The following is a 20,923-nucleotide window of genomic DNA, read 5'->3' on the forward strand; positions in this document are numbered from 1 at the left end:
TTTCACCAAGAGATCATTAGGTTTCCTTGCTGTTCATTGTCTTAATTATTCTGGATTATTTTCTCATGTTCCTGTGACCCTTAAGTACTCCCAACACAGGTACTAAGGATTTCTGCCAGGAGGGGGACATGCTACAAGTCTCCAAAGCATCCTTCTAAAGCAAGTTGGATCTAGAAATGCTGTTACAGTTAATTTAAAACCAGAAGTTTAAATTACAGTAGCTGGAAGTTGAGGTCTTGGCAAGCTTAATGCTCTCTTCTGTTGAGACTGAACACTTACATCATCTGCTGTTCTACTAAGCACTAAGCACAGTGCCTTTGAATTCTCAAATATTTGTATGGACATAGCCAGATGCCTATGGAAAGATTCTTCTGAATGAAACTGCTTACCTGATTTGTATCTAAAAGTTGAAACAAGGAATGCAAAAATTACTTTTCCTCAGGTTTAATATAAGAATTGGCCATACCAGTGGTGGGATTTTGGTGTTAACTTCGTAAAGATTTTTTTACTGTAAATTACACCCACCTTGTCCTTGTCCTTCACTTCTTGATTTAAACAGGCTCAGGATGGCTAAAGCAGCAGTATAATGGATTAACTTGTTTTACATTAACTGCAAGGCATTCTAAGAAGAACTGATCTATAGGGTTTTAATTTTTTTCAATGGTGTGTAGTTGTCTAGCTTCCATGTATCCATCTGCACTAAGACTTGTGTTTGTGCACCTTGCTAATTGCCTACTACTCTTTGTTCTGCAAGGTACTGCTTTTGACAATCTGAAATGAAAGCTGCTACCATGGAAGAAAGCAAAATCCTACATTTACTGTGACACTGAAACAACTTGTGTCTTTATGAACACTAAAATAATACCACTTTCTTCAGTCAGCAATAGAAATGAAGTACTTTCAAAACGGCTTACTGTACCTCTGTCCTGGTTTCAGTTGGGATAGAGTTAATTGTCTTCCTAGTAGCTGGTACAGTGCTATGTTTTTGAGTTCAGTATGAGAAGAATGTTGATAACACACTGATGTTTTCAGTTGTTGCTAAGTAATGTTTAGTCTAAAGTCAAGGACTTTTCAGCTTCTGATGCCCAGCCAGCAAGAAGGCTGGAGGGGCACAAGAAGTTGGGAGGGGACACAGTCAGGGCAGCTGACCCAAAGTGGCCCACGGGGTATTCCATACCATGGGATGTCCCATCTAGTATATAAACTGGGGGGAGTGGGGGCAGGGGGATCGCTGCTTAGGGACTAACTGTGTGTCGGTCGGCAGGGGGTGAGCAATTGCATTGTGCATCACTTGCATATTCCAATCTTTTTATTACTACTATTGTCGTTTTATTAGTGTTACTATTATCATTATTAGTTTCTTCTTTTCTGTTCTGTTAAATTGTACTTATCTCAACCCACGAGTTTTACTTTTTTTTCCGATTCCATCCCCCATCCCACTGCAGGGGGGGGAGTGAGCGAGTGGCTATGTGGTGCTTAGTTGCTGGTTGGGGTTAAACCACGACAACCTGAGAAGTATTTCTTCTTGCTGATAATGGGTGTCAGCACCTGTTCAATCATATAGCAGTTAACTATAAATGTAAACCAGTTGTTTGTTTTGGAAAAAACAGAAAAAAAACTTAACCACCCTTTCCTACAACATTGCTGATTGGTCTATTGTGGTCTACACTTGCAGTTAAACTGTACAGTCTAGTGTATTTCCAATAAATGTCATATATGGTAAACCTAAGCACCCATTGTCTAGTAACTGCAACCTTTCAAAGCCCCCTGGCATTGACAGTTGGTTCAAAGGAAAGATCAGCACCTTGTTGAGATTCATGTTTATGGAAGAACTGAAGAGTGCCGATAACGAGAGCTTGTGTGAAAGCACTGAGTCCTTTTAGAATCCTTCTGTTTCTCAAGGTGAAAGTTGTTCTTTCACTTGCACAGGACCTGTTAATTTATTTCTCAAATAATTTGATAGCTTTGGTTTATATGTTGGCATAGGATTGAATTATTCTAAAGGTGAGGTTACATGTTACAACTACGCTGAACTAAGTGCTTACCTTCAATGAAAGGAAGCAGTCCTGTGTCTGCCTGCCTTCTTGTTCCTGGCTGTGCTGTCCCACTTCTTCCCTTGCACTGAAGATAGTGGTCTTCACACCCTCTGTTGAGCCAAGTCAACTTGTTGAGCCAAAAAAACATGAATGTGAGAAGTGATATAAACTTTATGCAGCCAGCAGCAAGGTGAGACACACTGAAAGAGGAGACATGGAGGATCTCTTTATCTATAGGAAGCTATTGGGTGGGCTGAAATTATATTACCTCTGCAATGTGTATTACAATAATTATTTCATATTGCATCTACTAGAAAGAGTATTTGATGCTGTAAACAATGTATGTTATTATAACAGTAAAAATTACAGTTTTGTAAACCAGTAACATTCTTAAGTTAAAGTCTTTCAGGCTCATATATCACAAGAAGTTCAGCACAAGGTGGCTTTTTTACATTTTCTCCAGAACAAATTGACAGTCCTTTAATCAAAAAGTTTAAAAACACTGAGCTAAAAAAATATTATCAGCTAGAATATAATAAAATGAACAACATAACATAGTAAATATTTTCCTAATCATGCACCCAATCCTTTTTATACCAAATTAAATGAAAGCATTGCCCCTGCTGTGAACTTCAGTATTCCTAGAGCCTGTTCAACTTTGTGGACACTCTGGTAAGAAATCTGCTTTATAATACAGCAAGTAGCATCATTTTGGTGAGTTCTTGTTAATGGGCTTTTGGGGGGGCTGTGTAGATATTATTTACCTGTCAGATAACTGCTTTGGTTTATCTAGATTTAAACTCATTTACATATAGCAGCTGCAGCAAAATCTAGTAGGTATGTTGTGAAACTGGGAGTAAGGAAGTGTGTATCAGAACCTGTACTTTGAATTAATTTATATTTTATAGTCATGTCATATTCTGAACTATCTAGCTGAAGTACTAGAAGCATGTCAACTTCTTAGCCTGATGCTCTACACAGAGTTTTATTTTCTCTATTTATAATTGCCAGTTTTGAGGAACATTCGGCAAGCTACACAATTTCCCTGCTTTTCCTGTGAAAGAATAGACAGAACAAACAGAAACAGGGTGCTACTGCACAGATGATGTTGTTTCCCTATCTATCTGCAAAGTGAGATGCAATAATGGCCCTTATTTACTTAGGATCCTAAGTCTCCCTTGTCTTTGAAAGAAGTGTAAGCACGTATGAGCTAAAAATTTCTGAAACTAGGCTCCAGCCATTGATGTCACCTAGGTGTTTTTAAAACTTCTATTCAATATTATCATCAACTGTGGACAGAATGTTTTACATTATCATGCCATTTTGTCATAAAAACATTTTAAAAGTAACACAGGTACAAAAGTTATTAAATACATTAAAATAGGAAGTCAAGCACAAGATTCTTAAAACTTGAGTGTACCTGAATTTTGCTCTGCAGATCCTGGGTCCCTCCAGAGACTATTTATGCCAGATTTTGTAGAATAGACAGCTGAGAATTTGGATTACAGCGCAAAATTATTTTTACTTTGAATCCAGATGTCCAAAAGTTAAAAATTAATGTCTTCATCTACTTCATCAAGTAACCTTCAAAATGTTGTCCTGTAATAGGAAACAGCACAGAACTGCAACTTTATCTTAAGATTACAGCTGATTTCGGAGTATGTTTTCTGCTGGTGCTCTGTGAGGAGTGCTGTACTTAGACAAGAGGAGATTTAATAGGAGATGACCCGTATTGTCATCAGCATGGCATGATTTCCAGTAGCTGTGGAACAGATTAGGGTCATCAGCAGAGAGAACAGCAGAGCTTTACCAGCACAGCCCAGTATGGCTTACACAGGCAGAGAAAGGAGATAAATCCACAGCTATCAAAGGTAGGAAGCATTATTACTGACCTGTACATTTTATACAATAGTGACCATAACTCCATGTTTCTTGACAGTGTTATTTCATAGGAAAATGTGCAGTAACTTTGCCATTTTAAATTAAGGCAGAAGGAACACAGTGAAGAGATTATGGAATTTATAGTCTGTTGGAAATCATGTTGATACTGGCTTTTTATTGTATTGTAATTTGCCTTTTGTACAATTATTTGTTCTCCCCTGTACAATGTACTTGAGAAACTCTTAAGATTAAAGGCAGTCAAAAATGATAGTGGAGTTAGATAGCAAGCATTTTTTTTTTAAGGGGTTAATTCTTTTGTTGTTTTATTAAGAATATAGGGCAGCAAGCAAACTTGGAATTTCATCACAAATTATGCAGTTAAGAAAAATTTGCTTTGCCTTTTGATCTATAAACATTGTACTCTTGATAAAACTACAACCATCTTGCATGAGCTCTAAAATTACAGATGCATTACAAATAAATATTAAATGTATTCAAGAACTATTTTGGGTGTTATCATTGGTACATAAGCAGCTTTTTTTTAGTCTGGTAATTTTTGTGTCATGCTAAATCCCCACAGTTTTAATATTTGCATAGGAAGACATCATTCCTGTCAACTTCAGTCCATGTTCAGCTGACACCTGCTTCAGTTAAGAGGTGACCTCAGTGGGAGTTCCACCCATGGTGATTATGTTAAGTCCATTATACACGCATCTGGACATCAGTTGTGTAATTACATGGCAAAGCTTGGGTGTATTCACCTGAGAACCTGCAGACTCCTGTATATGTGTATCTTTCACTTTCTTGGTCCATAAAATACTTTTCTGATGACTCTCTGAAAACCTTTATGTGCATTCCTGTGCCTATGTCTGGAAAGACAACAGCAGGTTTCAACTGCTTTGCAGCACAGTCTTGAGACAAGAGAAGGCAACTGTAGATCAGCCTCTTGATCTACTCATACTATAATTAGATGCACCTTTATGAACTGAAATATAAGCTGTTCTGTTCCCTTTTTAATTAGATGTCTGCCTTCTATCAGAACTTCTCTTTAGGGTATTTTTATTAAACAATGCAAACTAACCACAAATAAAAAATTACTGTTATTACAGTACAGGTTTTATGTCCAGAGGTACAAAATAAAAGCAATAAAATAAGACCTTTTTTTATCTGAAAAACAAGTAGAACTGATATTGCTGAAATGGGTATTTCTTAGTTTAGCATACTGCTAGCTTCCAAAAATAAATCCTGCACATGCTGCAGAGAAAAATACTGTTTTCTTTGCCATTTTTGTTAGCACCATCAGGAAGATCCACATTTTGTAGTTAGATGTTATGAATCGAAAGAAAATAATCCTTCATACCTTTATAGTCAGAGGCCCAGTTTGACTTGCTGCCATTTACAGCTGTGTATTTTTTTTTCAATCTCTGTCCATAACTAGTAAGCAGCCTAGTATCTGAATATCCTATGGTATCTGGAAAAGAAGAACAAAAATGTTTTAATTTCCATTCTATTACATAACTATTATTTTATTCCAGACCTTCAGGACAGGGAGATGGCATTTGACAGGAGGGTATTCTTTGTCAGGCTATCATAGATGCTAAAATCTGGTTGAACAAGGAGAGACATGCCAGGACAGAAGAATGTCTGCTACTGTACGTATTATTCTGTACTTGTACTTCTGTACTGGTCCTCTGTGAAGGAGCAATATGCTAAATAAGTCTGTCAGCAATTATTACTAGAGTTTTTCTGCACCAAAAGAGAAACTGCAAAGAGATATAAAGATTAAAATTGTATGCTCAGTTATTTTCAAAAGTAATATTATTTGTGTTCATTATGTCTTTTTGTTTTGTTTTGGCATGTTATTAGAGATCTTTAGTTTAAAATACTTCTGATTTAACACCAGTCATGTTGTGGATTTACTTGGCTTTTCAGTGTCATCTCTTCAGTCTACCTGGACCTACTTGGTCTCACTTTTTTGGCCTCCCTGGACCCCTCCAGTGTCAAGACTTCAGCCTCCTTGGAACACTTTAAACTCCCCTTTTCAGAGTCTTTGGATTTATCCAGTCTGAGCTCTTCATCCTCTGTGGACTTCTCCAGTTTCACTTCTTCATCTTCTCTGGACCTTTCAAGTCTCACATCTTCAGCCTCTTCGGACTTCTCCAGTACCTCCTCTTCAATCTCCTTAGAGCTCTCCAGTCTCACCTCTTCAGATTCGTGGGAGCGCTCCAGTTTCACTTCTTCAGTTTCACTGGACCTATCAAGTCTCACTTCATCAGGGTCTCTGGATCTCTCTGGCGACAGTTCTTCAATCTCCTTAGAGCTCTCCAGTCTCACCTCCGTACCCTCCCCAGATTTCTCCAGTCCTACTTCTTCACCCTCTCTAGACCTCTCCAGTCTCACTTCTTCGTCATCCCTAGATGTTTCCAGTTACACCTCCTCAGCTTCCTTGGACTTTTCCTGTACAATCCCTCCATCTTCTCTAAGTGTCTCAGAGCGCACCTCCTCAACCTCTTCAGAATCACTAGATCTCACTGATTTTAACTATTTCATGTTTCAGGGCTCCTCTGACTTATCCTCATTGACCTCTCAGGATGTTTCTAATCTCATCTCTACACCATTTCTGGATGTCTCCAATCTCACTTTTCAGGATGCTTCTTCCCACACTTCCTCAGTTTCTTTGGACGTTTCTAATCTCACATCTTTAGTTCCCCCAGACCCATCCACTCTCACATTTCTGGATGTTGCTAATCGCACTGCTTCAGCTTCTCTTGATCTCTGCATCTAACCCTCTTAACATATTCCTTCTTCTCTCTGCAACCTCTCTACATGTTTCCAAACTTTCCTCCTTTATGTGCTCTTTTCTAAGTTCTGTCTCTGAAAGTTCTTATCTGAGGAAAGTTTAGGGCTTTACAAATATATCCTAGCATCTGAACAGAACTGGGCATGAAAACAGGTCATACAAATCTATAATGGTGCCTTGTTTACAGCTGCATAAACATCAATATATATATCTGGCATTTTTGTAGAGCACAATTTCTGTCACTAATTTCCATTCTGTCTCAGCATGGTACCTCCCCCAAAAGTTTAACTTTTTTAATTCATGCTGAATTTTTATCTATCAAGATCAACAAATAGTAAATGGAGCTAAATGTGCAAATAATTGCATCCAAGTTGTATCTCTCCATTACAGATTTAAATCTGAATGCATTGCACAGAATTGCAGGCAGAGGCATTTCAGATGGAGGTGCAGAGAGAGAAGATTTGGCAGGAAAAGAAAACTGGGGGAAAAAGAGCAGGTGAGGACGGGGGTAGGGAGAAGAATCAGAGAAGGTGTGGGGCAGGAATAGAGGGCCATGTAGCTGGAAGAAAGATGTTGAACTCTGCTAGCATAAATTTTTTTCTGCCAAGCCATATCTGTGGCCTGGGCTGCCCATGAGGCTTAAAATAATCTTATTGATAATTATTTTACCTATTAAATCATCAGATGTTACCATTAAAACAGCATTTGTATGTAACATCCCCTTTATCAATATACTATATATATAAGAAGTAGTGCAGTTACTTGTGTTGTATCAAATATGTTGCATAGGTAGCAGAGAGGGGCTCCTTAAATCTTTGGTGCTTTCTTGTATCTTTTTGTTATCATTGTTATAGCTAGGTTTTACAAAACAAATATGTTTTGTTTCTAAATCATATCACTGGCACTGTTTCTGTGTTAAAAGCACTATCATAACAAATATTATTTAATTTTTACAAGTTGGAAAGCTTTGCTCCAATATGCCATGTCTGTCTCAAAATTAGGATAGAAATGGCTCACAAAAAAAAAATAAACAAGGAAATAAATGCATGAAATAAGAATTATTTTCTGCCTCCTTTATACTAGTTATTTCTTTAAAATTAAGTAGAAAAGATTGTAATACATGGATTTTTAGAAATGAACCCCAAATTCAACAGAAGCAAAATTGTTTAGCAATTATTAAAAAAAATAACAAATCATTGGTCCAGATGGAAGGAACTAGTGTAATGTAGCATCCTAAGGTGTCCACTTTCAAAAATGTCATCACAACTGGCACTAACTAGAGTCTTCTTCAGTAATTTCAGTAGAGAGATTAAGTAGGCAAATTAAGGATGGGAAATTCTCTCCATCTTCCCACTCTTTCTTACTGGTTGGTGTTCCTACTAATTACACTAATAGGCAAACTTCTCGTACTGTCATATGCTATCCTGGAGACAGACTCTGACATATCTGGTGAACAATTGCTCTTTTTGTTCTGGTGGATCTATACTGACATTACAATGTGTGGATTGTTAATTGCAATGGCTCTGGACTGAGATCTCTAATAAAGCTGAAAAATTACTCTGTACTTTAAAAATGTACTGTAAGTGAAAACATCACTGCATAGTGATGTGAAGTCACTGTGTGATTTCCAGGGATTTGCACTTCAGCAGATACGAAAATCGGCAGGAAGACAGAAGGCCTCTGTGCAAAGAGGACCAAAGTCACAAGCGTTTCCTCAAGATCTGTACAGCTTCTGGAAGATTCTTATATATTCTGTGACATGGTTTGGCTCTAGATGGAAGGAATACAGAGAAGAGGTATACATACTTAAGTGCAAGGATTTAATAAAAACCCAATCCATAATCTCCTTGAGTCCTTAGTCCTAATTATTTAAATGAACATTAGGTTACGACCAAATTGATTCCTTATCAAATATGATTCAAGTCCTCTCATAACTTTTTGCTTATTATATATGGAAGATTGTCTATTTTTCCACCAAGTGTTGACAGATGATGACAGTGTCTAGTTTGCTATGTTGTCTTTTATGAATTTGTTTAGAGCAAATGATTGAATATAATTTCAGATGTATGCATAAATGGTCTTACATCCAAAAGAATCCCATGCTAAGGCATCATGTCTGATGGGATAAAACTGAGTATGGCACAGCCTGGCCACACACGGATTAAAGCCCCAAATTGAAGACAGTCTGTGTTTATAAAAATCATTGGCTTGTAAACCATTTTCTTCTTTATAGTCTTACCTAGAAAAAGCTAAGAACTGATGGCACAAAGGGGTAATAACAACTGATTTAGCTGGAAAAAAACCCATGCTTTTACCTACTTGCTTGGACTCTTAGATGACAACAGGACTACTTAGGAATGAGTTAATACGTAACTAACTAACCTAAGTGCTATATAACTAGCCATTTGCCTCACAGAAGAGTCAGGCTTTAAATTCTGTTCTTTAGTTAATTGACGTGTAGTGTGTTTCTGGCAAATTACCGGCTCTGAATCACGGAAGACCACACACACGCCACCCCCGGGGCAGGTCCCAGCCGGCCACAGCCGGAGGCGGATCTGAGACCTTGCCAAAGAGGGAAGGTCCCAAACCTTTCCCAAACAGATCCCATCGGGGGGAACTGGGACAAACACATCGGTTTGGAGCGGTGCTGACCACGTCGCTGTGTCTGCGCGGAGGGAAAAAGGCGGTGCCGCGGCAGGAAAAAGGCGGTGCCGCGGAGGGAAAAAGGCGGTGCCGCGGCGGGGGCGCCTCAGGAGGAAAGGCCGGGAGTCGCGTGCCTTATTCAGCCCTCTGATTGGTCGCTGCTAGAGGAGAGCGCTTGTGACTGGAGGAGCGGCTGTGTAGTTGCCATTGGTCAGACTCACTGAGGTAATTCGGATTCCGATTGGCGGAAGGATCATTCCTGTTTGTTGACTGGCTGGGAGGCAGCGCTGTGGTCTTTCCCCTTCCGGTGGGCGCTGACCTTGCCCGGGAGCGGTGCCGCCCGTTCGCCCCCGTCTCTCGGCCCCGCAGCCATGGTGGCATACTGGCGGCAGGCCGGGCTCAGGTACTCGTCTGGCGGCCACGAGGCTCCTCTCGCGACTTCCTTGCGACAGCTGTATCGGCCGGAGGCGAGGGCCTCGCAGGGAGGGCTGGCGGCGTCACAGGGGTGCCGCTGGAGGGGGTGGAGAAGCTTTTGGGGCGGGTTCGAGTCTCACCTTCGTTTTCTCGCCCCTTTTCTCTCCTGTCTTTAGTTACATCCGGTATTCCCAGATCTGCGCCCAGGTTGTTAGAGCAGCAATGAAGCCTCAGTACAAAGCAGAGGCAGAAAGGGCGGCAATGGCCACTGTGAAAACTCTGAAACCCAAGAAGGAATAAAATGTAAGTAAACTGAGTGGGCCGGGGTGCCTTATTGTAGCTTTTTATACGAGGAGTGTTGGTTTCCCGGTGTGAGTCAGGTTAATGACAGTCCGTAACTGCTCGGTTCATTTTGTGCTCTATGTGGAAAAACGGCTCTGATCTTCATGCATGAAACTGGAACGGATTGCTGACTGGTTTGGTACAAATGTATGCAGATGTCTCTGCATCCTGATGATTACGTGTGGGATGGGAAACTGTTTAATCTCGTTAGTTTGATAAAGTGAGATGTTATATCCATCAAGCCCTGCTTTGAACGATCTGGGGTTTGGTCAAAGTTATTACGGACTTATGCAAAACACCTGGGTTTCTGTAGTGATGTTTATAGGTTTCCTGTCTCTTGCTTTACCAAGCCAACAGACAGCCTCTCCGAACTACTGTTTCCCCTAATTAGCAGATTTATTTGTGTAAGGGTTATCTACTATCTGTGAAAGATAGATGCTACTTGTACCTCCATTTGTGACACTGCATGCATCACGAGCAGCTGAAATCCCTTCTAAGTAGGACAGCTTCTATTCCTGATCTGAGATTAAATATTACTACCTTTTGTTTGAAGCTGTCGTGGTTCAACCCCAACCAGCAACTAAGCACTGGGCAGCCACTCACTTACTTCCCCCCTACCCAGTGGGATGGGGGAGAGAATCGGGGAAAAAAAAGTAAAACATGTGGGTTGAGATTTAATAGAACAGAAAAGAAGAAACTAATAATGATAACACTAATAAAATGACAATAGTAATACTAAAAGGATTGGAATATGCAAGTGATGCACAATGCAGTTGCTCACCATCTGCCGACCACCACCCAGTTAGTCCCTAAGCAGCGATCCCCCTGCCCCCAGTTCCTATACTAGATGGGACATCCCATGGTATGGAATACCCTGTGGGCCACTTTGGGTCAGCTGCCCTGACTGTGTCCCCTCCCAACTTCTTGTGCCCCTCCAGCCTTCTTGCTGGCTGGGCATCAGAAGCTGAAAAGTCCTTGACTTTAGACTAAACATTACTTAGCAACAACTGAAAACATCAGTGTGTTATCAACATTCTTCTCATACTGAACTCAAAAACATAGCACTGTACCAGCTACTAGGAAGACAATTAACTCTATCCCAGCTGAAATCAGGACAGAAGCATACATTTGTATATATTCTTAATTGAATAACTTGTATTTTAAATCTCTCATAGGAACTGATCTGTGGTGAATAACAGCAAACTACAAAGCTGTAGGCAAGCTCCAGACTCTGCGATACAATGTCATCACATTAACTGTAAAACTTGCCACTGTATGTAAATCAGCATGCTAATAAATGTAATTGCTGTTAAACAAATTAATGTGTGGAAGGTGGTGTTCCTCTTGAAACAAAGTACTCTATTTTGCAGAGACATTTACCTTTTCGCTTGTGTTAAAATAGAAGTCTACCATTCAGTGGCAACATACGTTTATTTTTAAGGCAGACCTCTTGTTGGATATCATGCTGGTATTTCAGGTACACAAATGAGTGAGAGACTTGATTGTTGTTTAAAACTTTTCTGCCTACTTCACTTCAATGATTAATGATTACTTCTTTGGAAAAAAAGTTTTCTTCACTAAAACCTATGTCAACAGAGAATATAGGTATATAATTTCGATAATTAAAAATACCTCTGTCGGTTCTCTCTGCTGGAAGTGGTACGCTGTTGACTTTAATATTCTCTGTCATCATGGTGTTCATCTTCCATTTGTGCTTAGAACAAAACTAACTCAGTGAAAACTGATTTGATGAGGCTTAGGGTTATGACTAAACTGGCAGCAGGATATTTTGCCATGGATGTGCTGCACAGGATCTAATCTCCAAAGCTGTCTGGAACACTGGGAGTTGGAGACCTGGCATCCTGTAAGAGGTGGAGAAGGAGGCACAGAAACCCCTGCACCATATGGTAATTGCTCAGCTATTGGTTGTCCTTCTTGTTACCGCTGTGTCACTTTACTGGGGGGAGAAGGACACACGTTCACTGGGAAACAGTAGGAACGGAGGGTGACACTCCATCCGCTCTTGGTTAGGGGGGCGAAGTCATACTTTCAGCTGTACTGCTTTGGGGGAAGTGTTTGCGTGTTCCTGCTGCTGTGTGTCTTCACAGCAAATGTGACGCTGTCCCACTGCACAGGAAGAAATAGAGCATGCTTGCAGAATTGGCTGCAGGCTTACGTTCACCTAGATGCTTCTACTGTTGAGGCGTTACTTTCTTCAGAGTATAATAAACTCTCTCCTCTAAAAGTATAATAAAACTAGCTCAATTTTTTCATGTAATTTGAAGTTTGTCCTTACAAGAATAAATTATTTTTGTCTATCAAATGTTTCAAGTATTAAAGTTTTATAGAATGGTATATAATTTTTATTTTGAAGAACATTATAAATACAGTGAAGGGTAAGAATTTTTTTTTTTTAAGTCAAGATATGTTTTTTATTTAGTGATTGCCATTGAACCTGTATCTAACTAGCTGCAAACCATTCTATCCATTTTGCTGTACTGAATGATAGGAAGAAAATTGACAGTAGTTAGTTAGTACACGGGGGAAAAAAACCCAAACCACACACTGAAACTTTTACACAATGTTCACAAGTTTCCATGCTAATATAACTCTATAGTTTGAAATAGAAACAAACCACACAATGATAATGAATACAAGCTCTGCAATAATATAAAAGCCAGCAATGTGATAGAACTATTAAAGTGACATTAAAAAAAGTAAGAATGTGTATATTCAGTCTTTTGCCCCATGTTCTTTCCCCTTCCCTCCCCTGCAACTTAGTTACTTAAGGAACTGAACTTGTCTGCAGACCTACATCAGTCTGTGGAGTGTATAATAAAATAGATAACTGCCTTTATAGGCCTCACAGATGTGCCTGTGTTCTTAAAACAGTAACAAGTTCACAAACAAAACACGGACTGTGTTTACCTGAGAATAAATAAATTTGATGAGTTGATAGCATATTCTGCTGTTGCTTATCATTCTGATTATATACACAGACACAGAGACTGTATATTACATTCAGGATCAGGTGATAATACTCTAAAAGTGAATACATTTACAAGAAAGGCTGTTACGAGACATCTTCATAGTGGCTCTTTTTTGGGAGCAATTCAGTGTCAACAGTTGTTTAGGAGAGTAAAGCATAGCTGCCATTAATTCCAAAAGCATTGTCTTGTAATACTGAATATATTTTGGCCAGACGTAGAGTAAAAATTCTTAAGAAAGGTGTTATTTTCAGTATGCAGATGATGGCTACTGCTTTTTCTTTAGTGAGTGTCCACAGGCTTATTCGGAGAATGTTTTGATATTACCATTGTTTTTACAGTGCTTCCTTTTCTGGGTTGGCTTCCACTTCTACCTCTTCATATTCCTCAACATCTGCAGTGGCATCCTGGTACTGTTGGTACTCGGACACAAGGTCATTGGTGTTGCCTTCTGCTTCAGAAAACTCCATCTCATCCATACCTTCACCAGTATACCAATGGAGAAATGCTTTTCTTCTGAACATAGCTGAGAACTGTTCAGAAACCCTGATGAAGAGCTCCTGAATGGCTGTGTTATTGCCAATAAAGGTAGCTGCCATCTTTAAGCCTCGCGGTGGTATGTCACACACAGCCACTTTGACATTATTAGGGATCCACTCCACAAAGTAGGAACTATTCTTGGTCTGGACAGCCAGCAACTGCTCATCCACTTCTCTGGTAGACATTCGGCCTCTGAAGATGCATGCCACGGTCAAGTAACGTCCACGACGAGGGTCGCAGGCTGCCATCATGTTGCGTGCGTCAAACATTTGTTGAGTAAGCTCTGGCACCGAGAGCGCTCTGTACTGTTGGCTGCCTCGAGCTGTCAGTGGAGCAAAGCCTGGCATAAAGAAATGCAGGCGAGGAAAGGGCACCATGTTAACAGCCAGCTTCCTCAGGTCTGCATTCAGTTGACCAGGAAAACGGAGTGAGGTTGTGACACCGCTCATCGTTAGGGACACTAAGTGGTTGAGGTCACCGTAGGTAGGATTGGTGAGCTTTAAAGTTCTGAAACATATATCGTATAGAGCTTCATTGTCAATGCAAAAGGTTTCATCTGTATTCTCTATCAGTTGATGGATGGAGAGGATGGCGTTATAAGGCTCTACGACCGTGTCAGATACTTTGGGTGAAGGCACAACACTGAAAGTGTTCATAATCCTGTCGGGATATTCTTCTCTGATTTTGTTGATGAGGAGCGTGCCCATACCTGAGCCTGTACCACCACCAAGTGAATGGATGAGCTGGAAGCCCTGAAGGCAGTCACAGCTCTCACACTCATTCCTGACCACATCCATGACGTTTTCAATCAGTTCAGCGCCTTCTGTGTAATGGCCCTTAGCCCAGTTGTTTCCAGCACCTGAATTACCTGTAAACATAATTACAGAAAGAACAGCCACAAAGTTAACAAGAGAATTTTTAAAGGCTACAAAGATGGGAGTTAAAAGGCTGTTCTGGGGCAGTTGACTCTAGTTAGTTTGCTGACAGCATGATGTACATACCATGAATAAAATTGTCAGGTCGAAAGAGTGGGCCTATTTTGCTAGACCGTACACTGTCCATTGTACCAGGTTCCAGGTCCACCAAGATAGAACGGGGCACATATTTATGGGCTAGGACAAAAGAAAATGAATGCGAACAGTTACTGTTAGAAGTCAAAAAGACAGCCTTATAATCTACTCTGAAAAATCCAACCCACCTATAGTGATTTGGGGATATTTTTTCTCTTAATTACTTATTTTAACCTTCATGTTGGCTCCGCAAATTGCTCTGCCAACAGAGCTGAGCACTTACAGTAAGCCTCATTGAAGTACACGTTAATTCGCTCAAGCTGCAGTGATGCATCCCCACGGTAGTTCCCAGCGATGTCAATTCCATGTTCGTCACTTATCACCTCCCAGAACTGGAAAAGGAAAGAGGTTCAGTACACTCACGAAGATTTTTTTTTTCAGCACAATGTGTTCAGCACCAGCTCTGCTGCGCTCATGCCTGACTGCACAAAAAGTGGGAACTGGGCCTGATGTGGGGGGTGTTTTGCCATTTACGTATTAGATCGAGCAGGGATCCTCCTCTCCCCCCTCCCCTAATAAGGTCAAGGGAAAAGTTTAGTAGACCATTTATGCTTCTTAACTATCACTCATGCACTAATAGGTGGAGGCCCTCAATTTGCTCCCTTCATAGTAAAGGAAAATTGGTATTAGCTTAAATAACACAGGTACTAGTTGGTATGAGCTTAACAAAAATGCCGGGGGGTTGTGTGGATTGGGGAGGGCTGCTTTGAGGCTTGTCATGCACAAGTGGGACTGTGGCATGGCAAAGCTGGCTCAGACAAATTTGTATGTGAGCAATGCTTTCCACAAACAGATGTTGGTCCTAAGCGTCCTATCTTGACATTCATATGGATGTCTTGTGCTGGGGCTCTTATCTAGGCAGCAGCCACAGCGGTGTTAATGTAGACACACCCACCCACTATAATGACCAGGCTATTTTAATTTTAAAGGTGTCCTGGTTTAGCATTCAGTCTTGTTTTGAGTGTAGAAATAGACCATTGCCAACATGCGCATGGGATGTGTGTGTGTGCCCGCTTTTCTACAGGTCTTGTTAGATATAAGCCGTTTCCAGGTCAAAGCCAACAGAAAAAAAATACAGCTCTTTAACTATCACACTGGCTGCATTCAGTCTGGGTCTAACATGACATTCCCTGGCCATCCACAGCTTCATGTTCCAATAAAAGGAATCAAGGTGAGATTTGTGGGAGCAAGAAATGGAGGAAGAACACAAGGGAACAATCCTTCAGCTATTACGTTCAAAGCTATTATCTTCAAAGACCTCCCAGCCCCAAATTAACCCAGATGATACTTTTTTTTGACAACTTCCTACTTAACAGTAAAAAAAAAAGGCCATTACACAGCAAAAGCAATGGTTTTTTTTCTCTTAGCACACAAAGTCAGCAATGACCAACTTCTCTCAAAGCAACAACATACCAGTGTTTGAACTACACAAAAATACTCCAAATGACATGACGACCTCTCGCAGGAGGCCAGTTAGGCAGAAATCCTTAACTAAACTTTATGCCACTCTTAGAAAAACCTAGTCGGTCACTGATAGCACAGGTCATTCTGTTGACTAATACAATCCCATATTAATGATTATAATGTGAGAGTTACTGCCGTATGGCTGAACTAAAGTACTTGCATCACGATTTCGCAGCCCTGGAATCACTGGTCCTTCACTTGTCCCAGTATTTTGCAGACTAGATTAGTGCCCCTGAGAATACGACTCCCAGCAGGAATGCTCTGGAGCACTTATAATCACTGTGCCATAGTTATTGCAGATGTTTCATTCTTTGACAGACTTAACATTAACCTCTGCACAAGGAACAAGCCCATCTTATGACTTTCATATCAAAATACTCATATTCACTGCTAACGTGCCATGCATCCTACTATTGAGTTGTCAAAGTAATAGTTCTCCCTGAAAGTCCCCATCTGTTAACGATGTTTGACCTGCTACCACTGATAGCACTTAACTACTAATGACCAATACTGAAAAGAGACCTTACCTTAGCTCCAATTTGGTTCCCACACTGGCCAATCTGAAGATGCACAATTTCACGCATTTTGTGTAGCTTAGACCTGTTGGTGGCTACAACCTAACAGGTTTTCTAGTTGCAGTCCCCAGAACAAGCCCTCTTTCTGCTGCTGTATCAGCTACACCCAGTGCAGTCCGCCCCAAGGGGCCTTTTTATACTGGGGGGACTGTCACTCAGCAAGGGGAGTAGCCAGCTCCTCAGGCTGCTCACCAAAGCATTTCACAAGGAGGCAAAGTGCCTATTCACTGCCTGTGTACAGGGTACAAGAGCACAGGTACATTACTGAGTGGCATGGAAAAGAAAGCTGTCACACGCACTCCTTTACAATTAATTCCAGTTCTCTGTGCAGCAAACAGTGTGATTCATGAACATCTGTGCACACTGTATTTGTTTTTCATTATTTTATACATAATATATGTACAAATAAATATATATGCATATATAGAGATTATAGCCAAAACTGAGTGATCTTAATCTATTAAGTACATGTGTTTCTGACACCTAATTTAAATTTTAACATCATATAAGTCATACGGGACAACATCCATAATAAGAACAGTAACAACTTTTGAGCAGTACCCTCCTATAATCACGACATTCAGCGCATTGCCAGGCAAACTTGCACTTCACTAATAAGCATCATTCTCAGTATCTAACTGCATGACAGAGGGGTACAGACAGGATCAGTAACAAAAAAATACTTTGTAAAACATCAATATAAAACTGCACTCTCAGTGATATATGTTCTTTAAACATTTAATAAGAATTCATCAATTTCAGCCAAACTAAAATCTGAATCAACTTGTGACTAACTTGCACAGATGCTTTCTCTCTCTCTCTCCCCCCCTTCTCTTTTCTCTCTTTCGCTCTCCTCCTTTCCTGCCATTAAGAAATATAGTATTTCTCATATTTCTTATTTTCTTGTATCTGAGACGTAGTATTCCAGAACTTGCCAGGAAAATGCTAGAGGTGAAAACCCAGTTCCACTTAAGTTAACTATAACATTCACTGTGTGAAATGTTTCACTGCATTAAAGGAAACATGCAAGGCTGAGCAAAATGTAACACAGTCATGTTGCCTGCTGATAAACAGGACTAATATCACTGAGCAACAGAAGCCCAGAATGGACTGTCTTCTGGAAGCTTATAGTAGTTTTATTACATGTCAGAGGACTGTCAGTGCTTTGCAAGAACTATAATTAGGAAAGCACCTTAAGCTGTTTTGTATGAAAAGATGACAGTGGAAGGACTTGACTCATTGAAAGTAACTACTTTACCACTTTATGGCTTGCTAGAGATAAGGAATCTCTGAGCTTCCATATTGTTCCAAAAGAAAAATCAGCTTATTCCAGACTTCCCCACCACAGACGATTTCCACTTCTTCCACCGGCCAACGGAGGAACAGACAACTATTCCTAAGACAACGTTTAGCACCAGAAGTGCATTGCAAAAAAGCAGCTAGCAAACATTCTGTCATCCTCTGCCAAGCTATGAGCTATCCTTGATAGGGAGCAATAAAAGCAAGACTTTAAATTCAGGTCGATTAATTTTGTTTCCTTAAAACACAATAGTTTTATCATTTTCCAAAAAATAAGTATTCTCTAAACAGTTTAGTTTACTCTGCAAGACAACATAACAGTTATGTTCCATTGCCATGTTGTAGGTATTTTCTACCATGGCAGTGGATATCTTCTACAATTTCCTAAGACAAAATTCTGGAAAGGTTATTTGGACATTTACTTTGAAAGCAAATTTCATTTTATTCATGCACATTTCATATTTGTTTTCTCCAACAATGCTTAGCTAAAAGTAATAGTGCAATTCTGAGTTGTATATTCAATTGCTGCATTCTGAATGGGAGCTGCATTGACACAATGTGTCAGAGAGCTACTGACACTAAATAAATACTACTTATAATATGCCACGTATTAATCTGAAATAGCCAAAACTTATGAAGAGGCTAATTCACTGTCCAAAAAATCTAGCAAAATAATTTCAGCAATAAATATACTTACTGAGAGCATCTCACATGCAAAATTAAAAAAAAAAAAAAAGGAAGTGAAAGAAATATGCAATCACTTAACATTGGTTTTTCTCTTGCTAAAAATAGCCCCCTGGAATCATGTGCCTCTTCTGAATCACTTCCTTACAGAGTCTTAAAAATGATGGCACATGACACAAAGTACCTGAGGTGCTTTGTGAAGCAGAGGTTGTTTCAAGCCTCTTTTCCCTTTCCTCCCCAATTGCATTTCTGTGAACCTCCAAGTCTGTCTTTATACCAAACCTGGTACATGAAAAGCCTGTTTCTATGTAGATTTTGTTTGCAGGCCTGTCATTCCTCAGCTCTGAGAAACCTCAAGCCTCTTAACTGCCCGAGCGTGCTTCCCAGGCGCAGCCATTGAACATGTGCTATTGCAGATTAGTGGTGTCAGCGTCACCAGAGAAAGAGGAGACGGTGGCGGAAGGGTTGGCTTCGAGGGACTTTTGGCACCGCGGAGATTAGGAGCAGCCTGGCACTGGGCACAGCTATTACCAGCCTGTCCCGCTGTGTTTATTATCAGGCTGCCCACTGCTTCCATTGCCTTCGGGGTGGGCCCTAGATATCAAAGCCCTGGTGATGGGTGTAAGCTAAGACCACAAACAAGCCAGGGTTTTTTGGTTACTGGGGGTTTTTTTGTTTCTGTTTTTCTTGGGTTTTGGGGGGTTTTTTTTGTTTTTTTTTAGTGCCACCACAGTACCCACTAGCATGTGCAGGGAGGTGTTCTGGGATACTTTTTCTTAATATGGTTTGTTTCGAAGGAACTAGATTTTCACAGTAGCAGTGAAGATTGTTGAGAAGAAAGCCTATTCAAGTTGAGATAAGCCTGGCTACAGGCCACCAGATAATTTCAGAGAGATCTGTGAATGGCTATCAGGCGAGCTGATGCTAGTCTCAACTAATCTGTGCTAGCTACATCATCCTTAGGAATGCTACCAAAACCCATTGCATTCAACAGGCAATAAAGACTACCTACTTCACATTTTCATTTCCGTTAGTAAGAAAAATTATTTAAAGACTGCCTCCCTCTGGCAGGTGGTCCAAAGGAAATAAGGCAGGACTGCCTACTCTAAGTTATCATCAGTGTAATGAGCCCATATGTTTAAACAAATAGGTTTTGGTACAATCGGAGTGCACAACCGAGCGGTTCGTTACCTTTCCCACGCTGCAGGTCTATGACCAGGCAAAAACTTGGGGCTTGCAGCATGTGAATTTATCTGCTGGGTAGTGCCCTTACCCTGGACCCTACTGCCACAACCGCATTTACTGTTCAGTTTGGGTCATTTGATGAATTGCCAAAAAGGTCAACTGCACAGAAGTCAGGCTCAGTTCTTGCTCTGCTGTTCCTTTTGTTGCATTGGTTCTCAGTGCCTCAGTTTCTCTATTCATAATGTGGAGCTAATAAACCTCATGCCTCTTATAAAAAGTGCTGAGAGCTAAGGAAGAAAACCTATAAGGGAAGAACTGGCTGTGGTTTACTAAACCTGTTTACCAAGCATGAAAGCCCTAGGCAACATAAGAAAAAGAGACTGGTAGTCCACTCACACAGATACTTAAACCTTCTGCAGGAGAACTAGGAAACTATTTTTACTATTGACTAAATCTTGTAGCAGATCATAATCTTCAAACGTTCCGAACCCTAAAGCATAGCCTAAAAGTGGATGCAGGCCTGTATTCCTTTTGTAAATTGCAGCACAAAAGGGCTTGAGAAATTCAAAACTTGGGATTAGTGAAAAAACCCAACCAACCAAAAAAAAAACCCCCCAGTCTGCCTGCTCTGTGCAATCGCTCAGTCTTACACAACGCTGATGCATTAGGCCAAAGGTAAAGGGACCTGCACCCAGCCACGCAGGGCCTGCGTCTGTCCCACGCACAAGCCCTCTTGTCACAACCCCTGTGTTGAGAGAAACCGCATATATTGAATCAGCACTGTATTTAAATAGATTTTCCTATTAGGTTTTGGGGTTTTTTTTGGGGGGGGGGGTGATCAAAATCGCTCCACTGCCCGTGGGGCGGGTGCTGCTGCGCCCTTCACGGCCCGAGAGCAGGGAGGGTGAACACCGCGATTTCAGGTCTCTCACTACTTTTACTCCTTATCCCCCCCAAAAAAACGAACCAGCCGTCATTAGGAAGGACCCAGCGAGGCGCACGC

The 20,923-nt window shown here is 40.6% G+C and overlaps 2 protein-coding genes across 2 annotated transcripts; one reads left to right on the forward strand and one right to left on the reverse strand.

Moving 5' to 3' along the window:
• The first annotated feature begins 9,611 nt into the window (after nucleotides 1–9,611).
• ATP5E (ATP synthase, H+ transporting, mitochondrial F1 complex, epsilon subunit) lies at nucleotides 9,612–11,434 on the forward strand. Its single transcript, XM_010569572.1, has 3 exons — nucleotides 9,612–9,763; nucleotides 9,951–10,077; nucleotides 11,292–11,434. Exons 1-2 carry the CDS (start codon nucleotides 9,732–9,734, stop codon nucleotides 10,072–10,074), a joined length of 156 nt encoding a protein of 51 aa, XP_010567874.1. The 5' UTR covers nucleotides 9,612–9,731; the 3' UTR covers nucleotides 10,075–10,077; nucleotides 11,292–11,434.
• A 1,079-nt stretch (nucleotides 11,435–12,513) lies between these two features.
• On the reverse strand, nucleotides 12,514–16,913 carry TUBB1 (tubulin, beta 1 class VI). Its single transcript, XM_010569573.1, has 4 exons — nucleotides 16,705–16,913; nucleotides 14,937–15,045; nucleotides 14,645–14,755; nucleotides 12,514–14,511 (listed from the first exon to the last, which is right to left on the reverse strand). Exons 1-4 carry the CDS (start codon nucleotides 16,759–16,761, stop codon nucleotides 13,439–13,441), a joined length of 1,350 nt encoding a protein of 449 aa, XP_010567875.1. The 5' UTR covers nucleotides 16,762–16,913; the 3' UTR covers nucleotides 12,514–13,438.
• Between the last annotated feature and the right edge of the window lie 4,010 nt (nucleotides 16,914–20,923).

Source organism: Haliaeetus leucocephalus, unplaced genomic scaffold, assembly GCF_000737465.1.
Source record: "Haliaeetus leucocephalus isolate CR32 unplaced genomic scaffold, Haliaeetus_leucocephalus-4.0 Scaffold273, whole genome shotgun sequence".
Lineage (NCBI taxonomy): Eukaryota > Metazoa > Chordata > Aves > Accipitriformes > Accipitridae > Haliaeetus > Haliaeetus leucocephalus.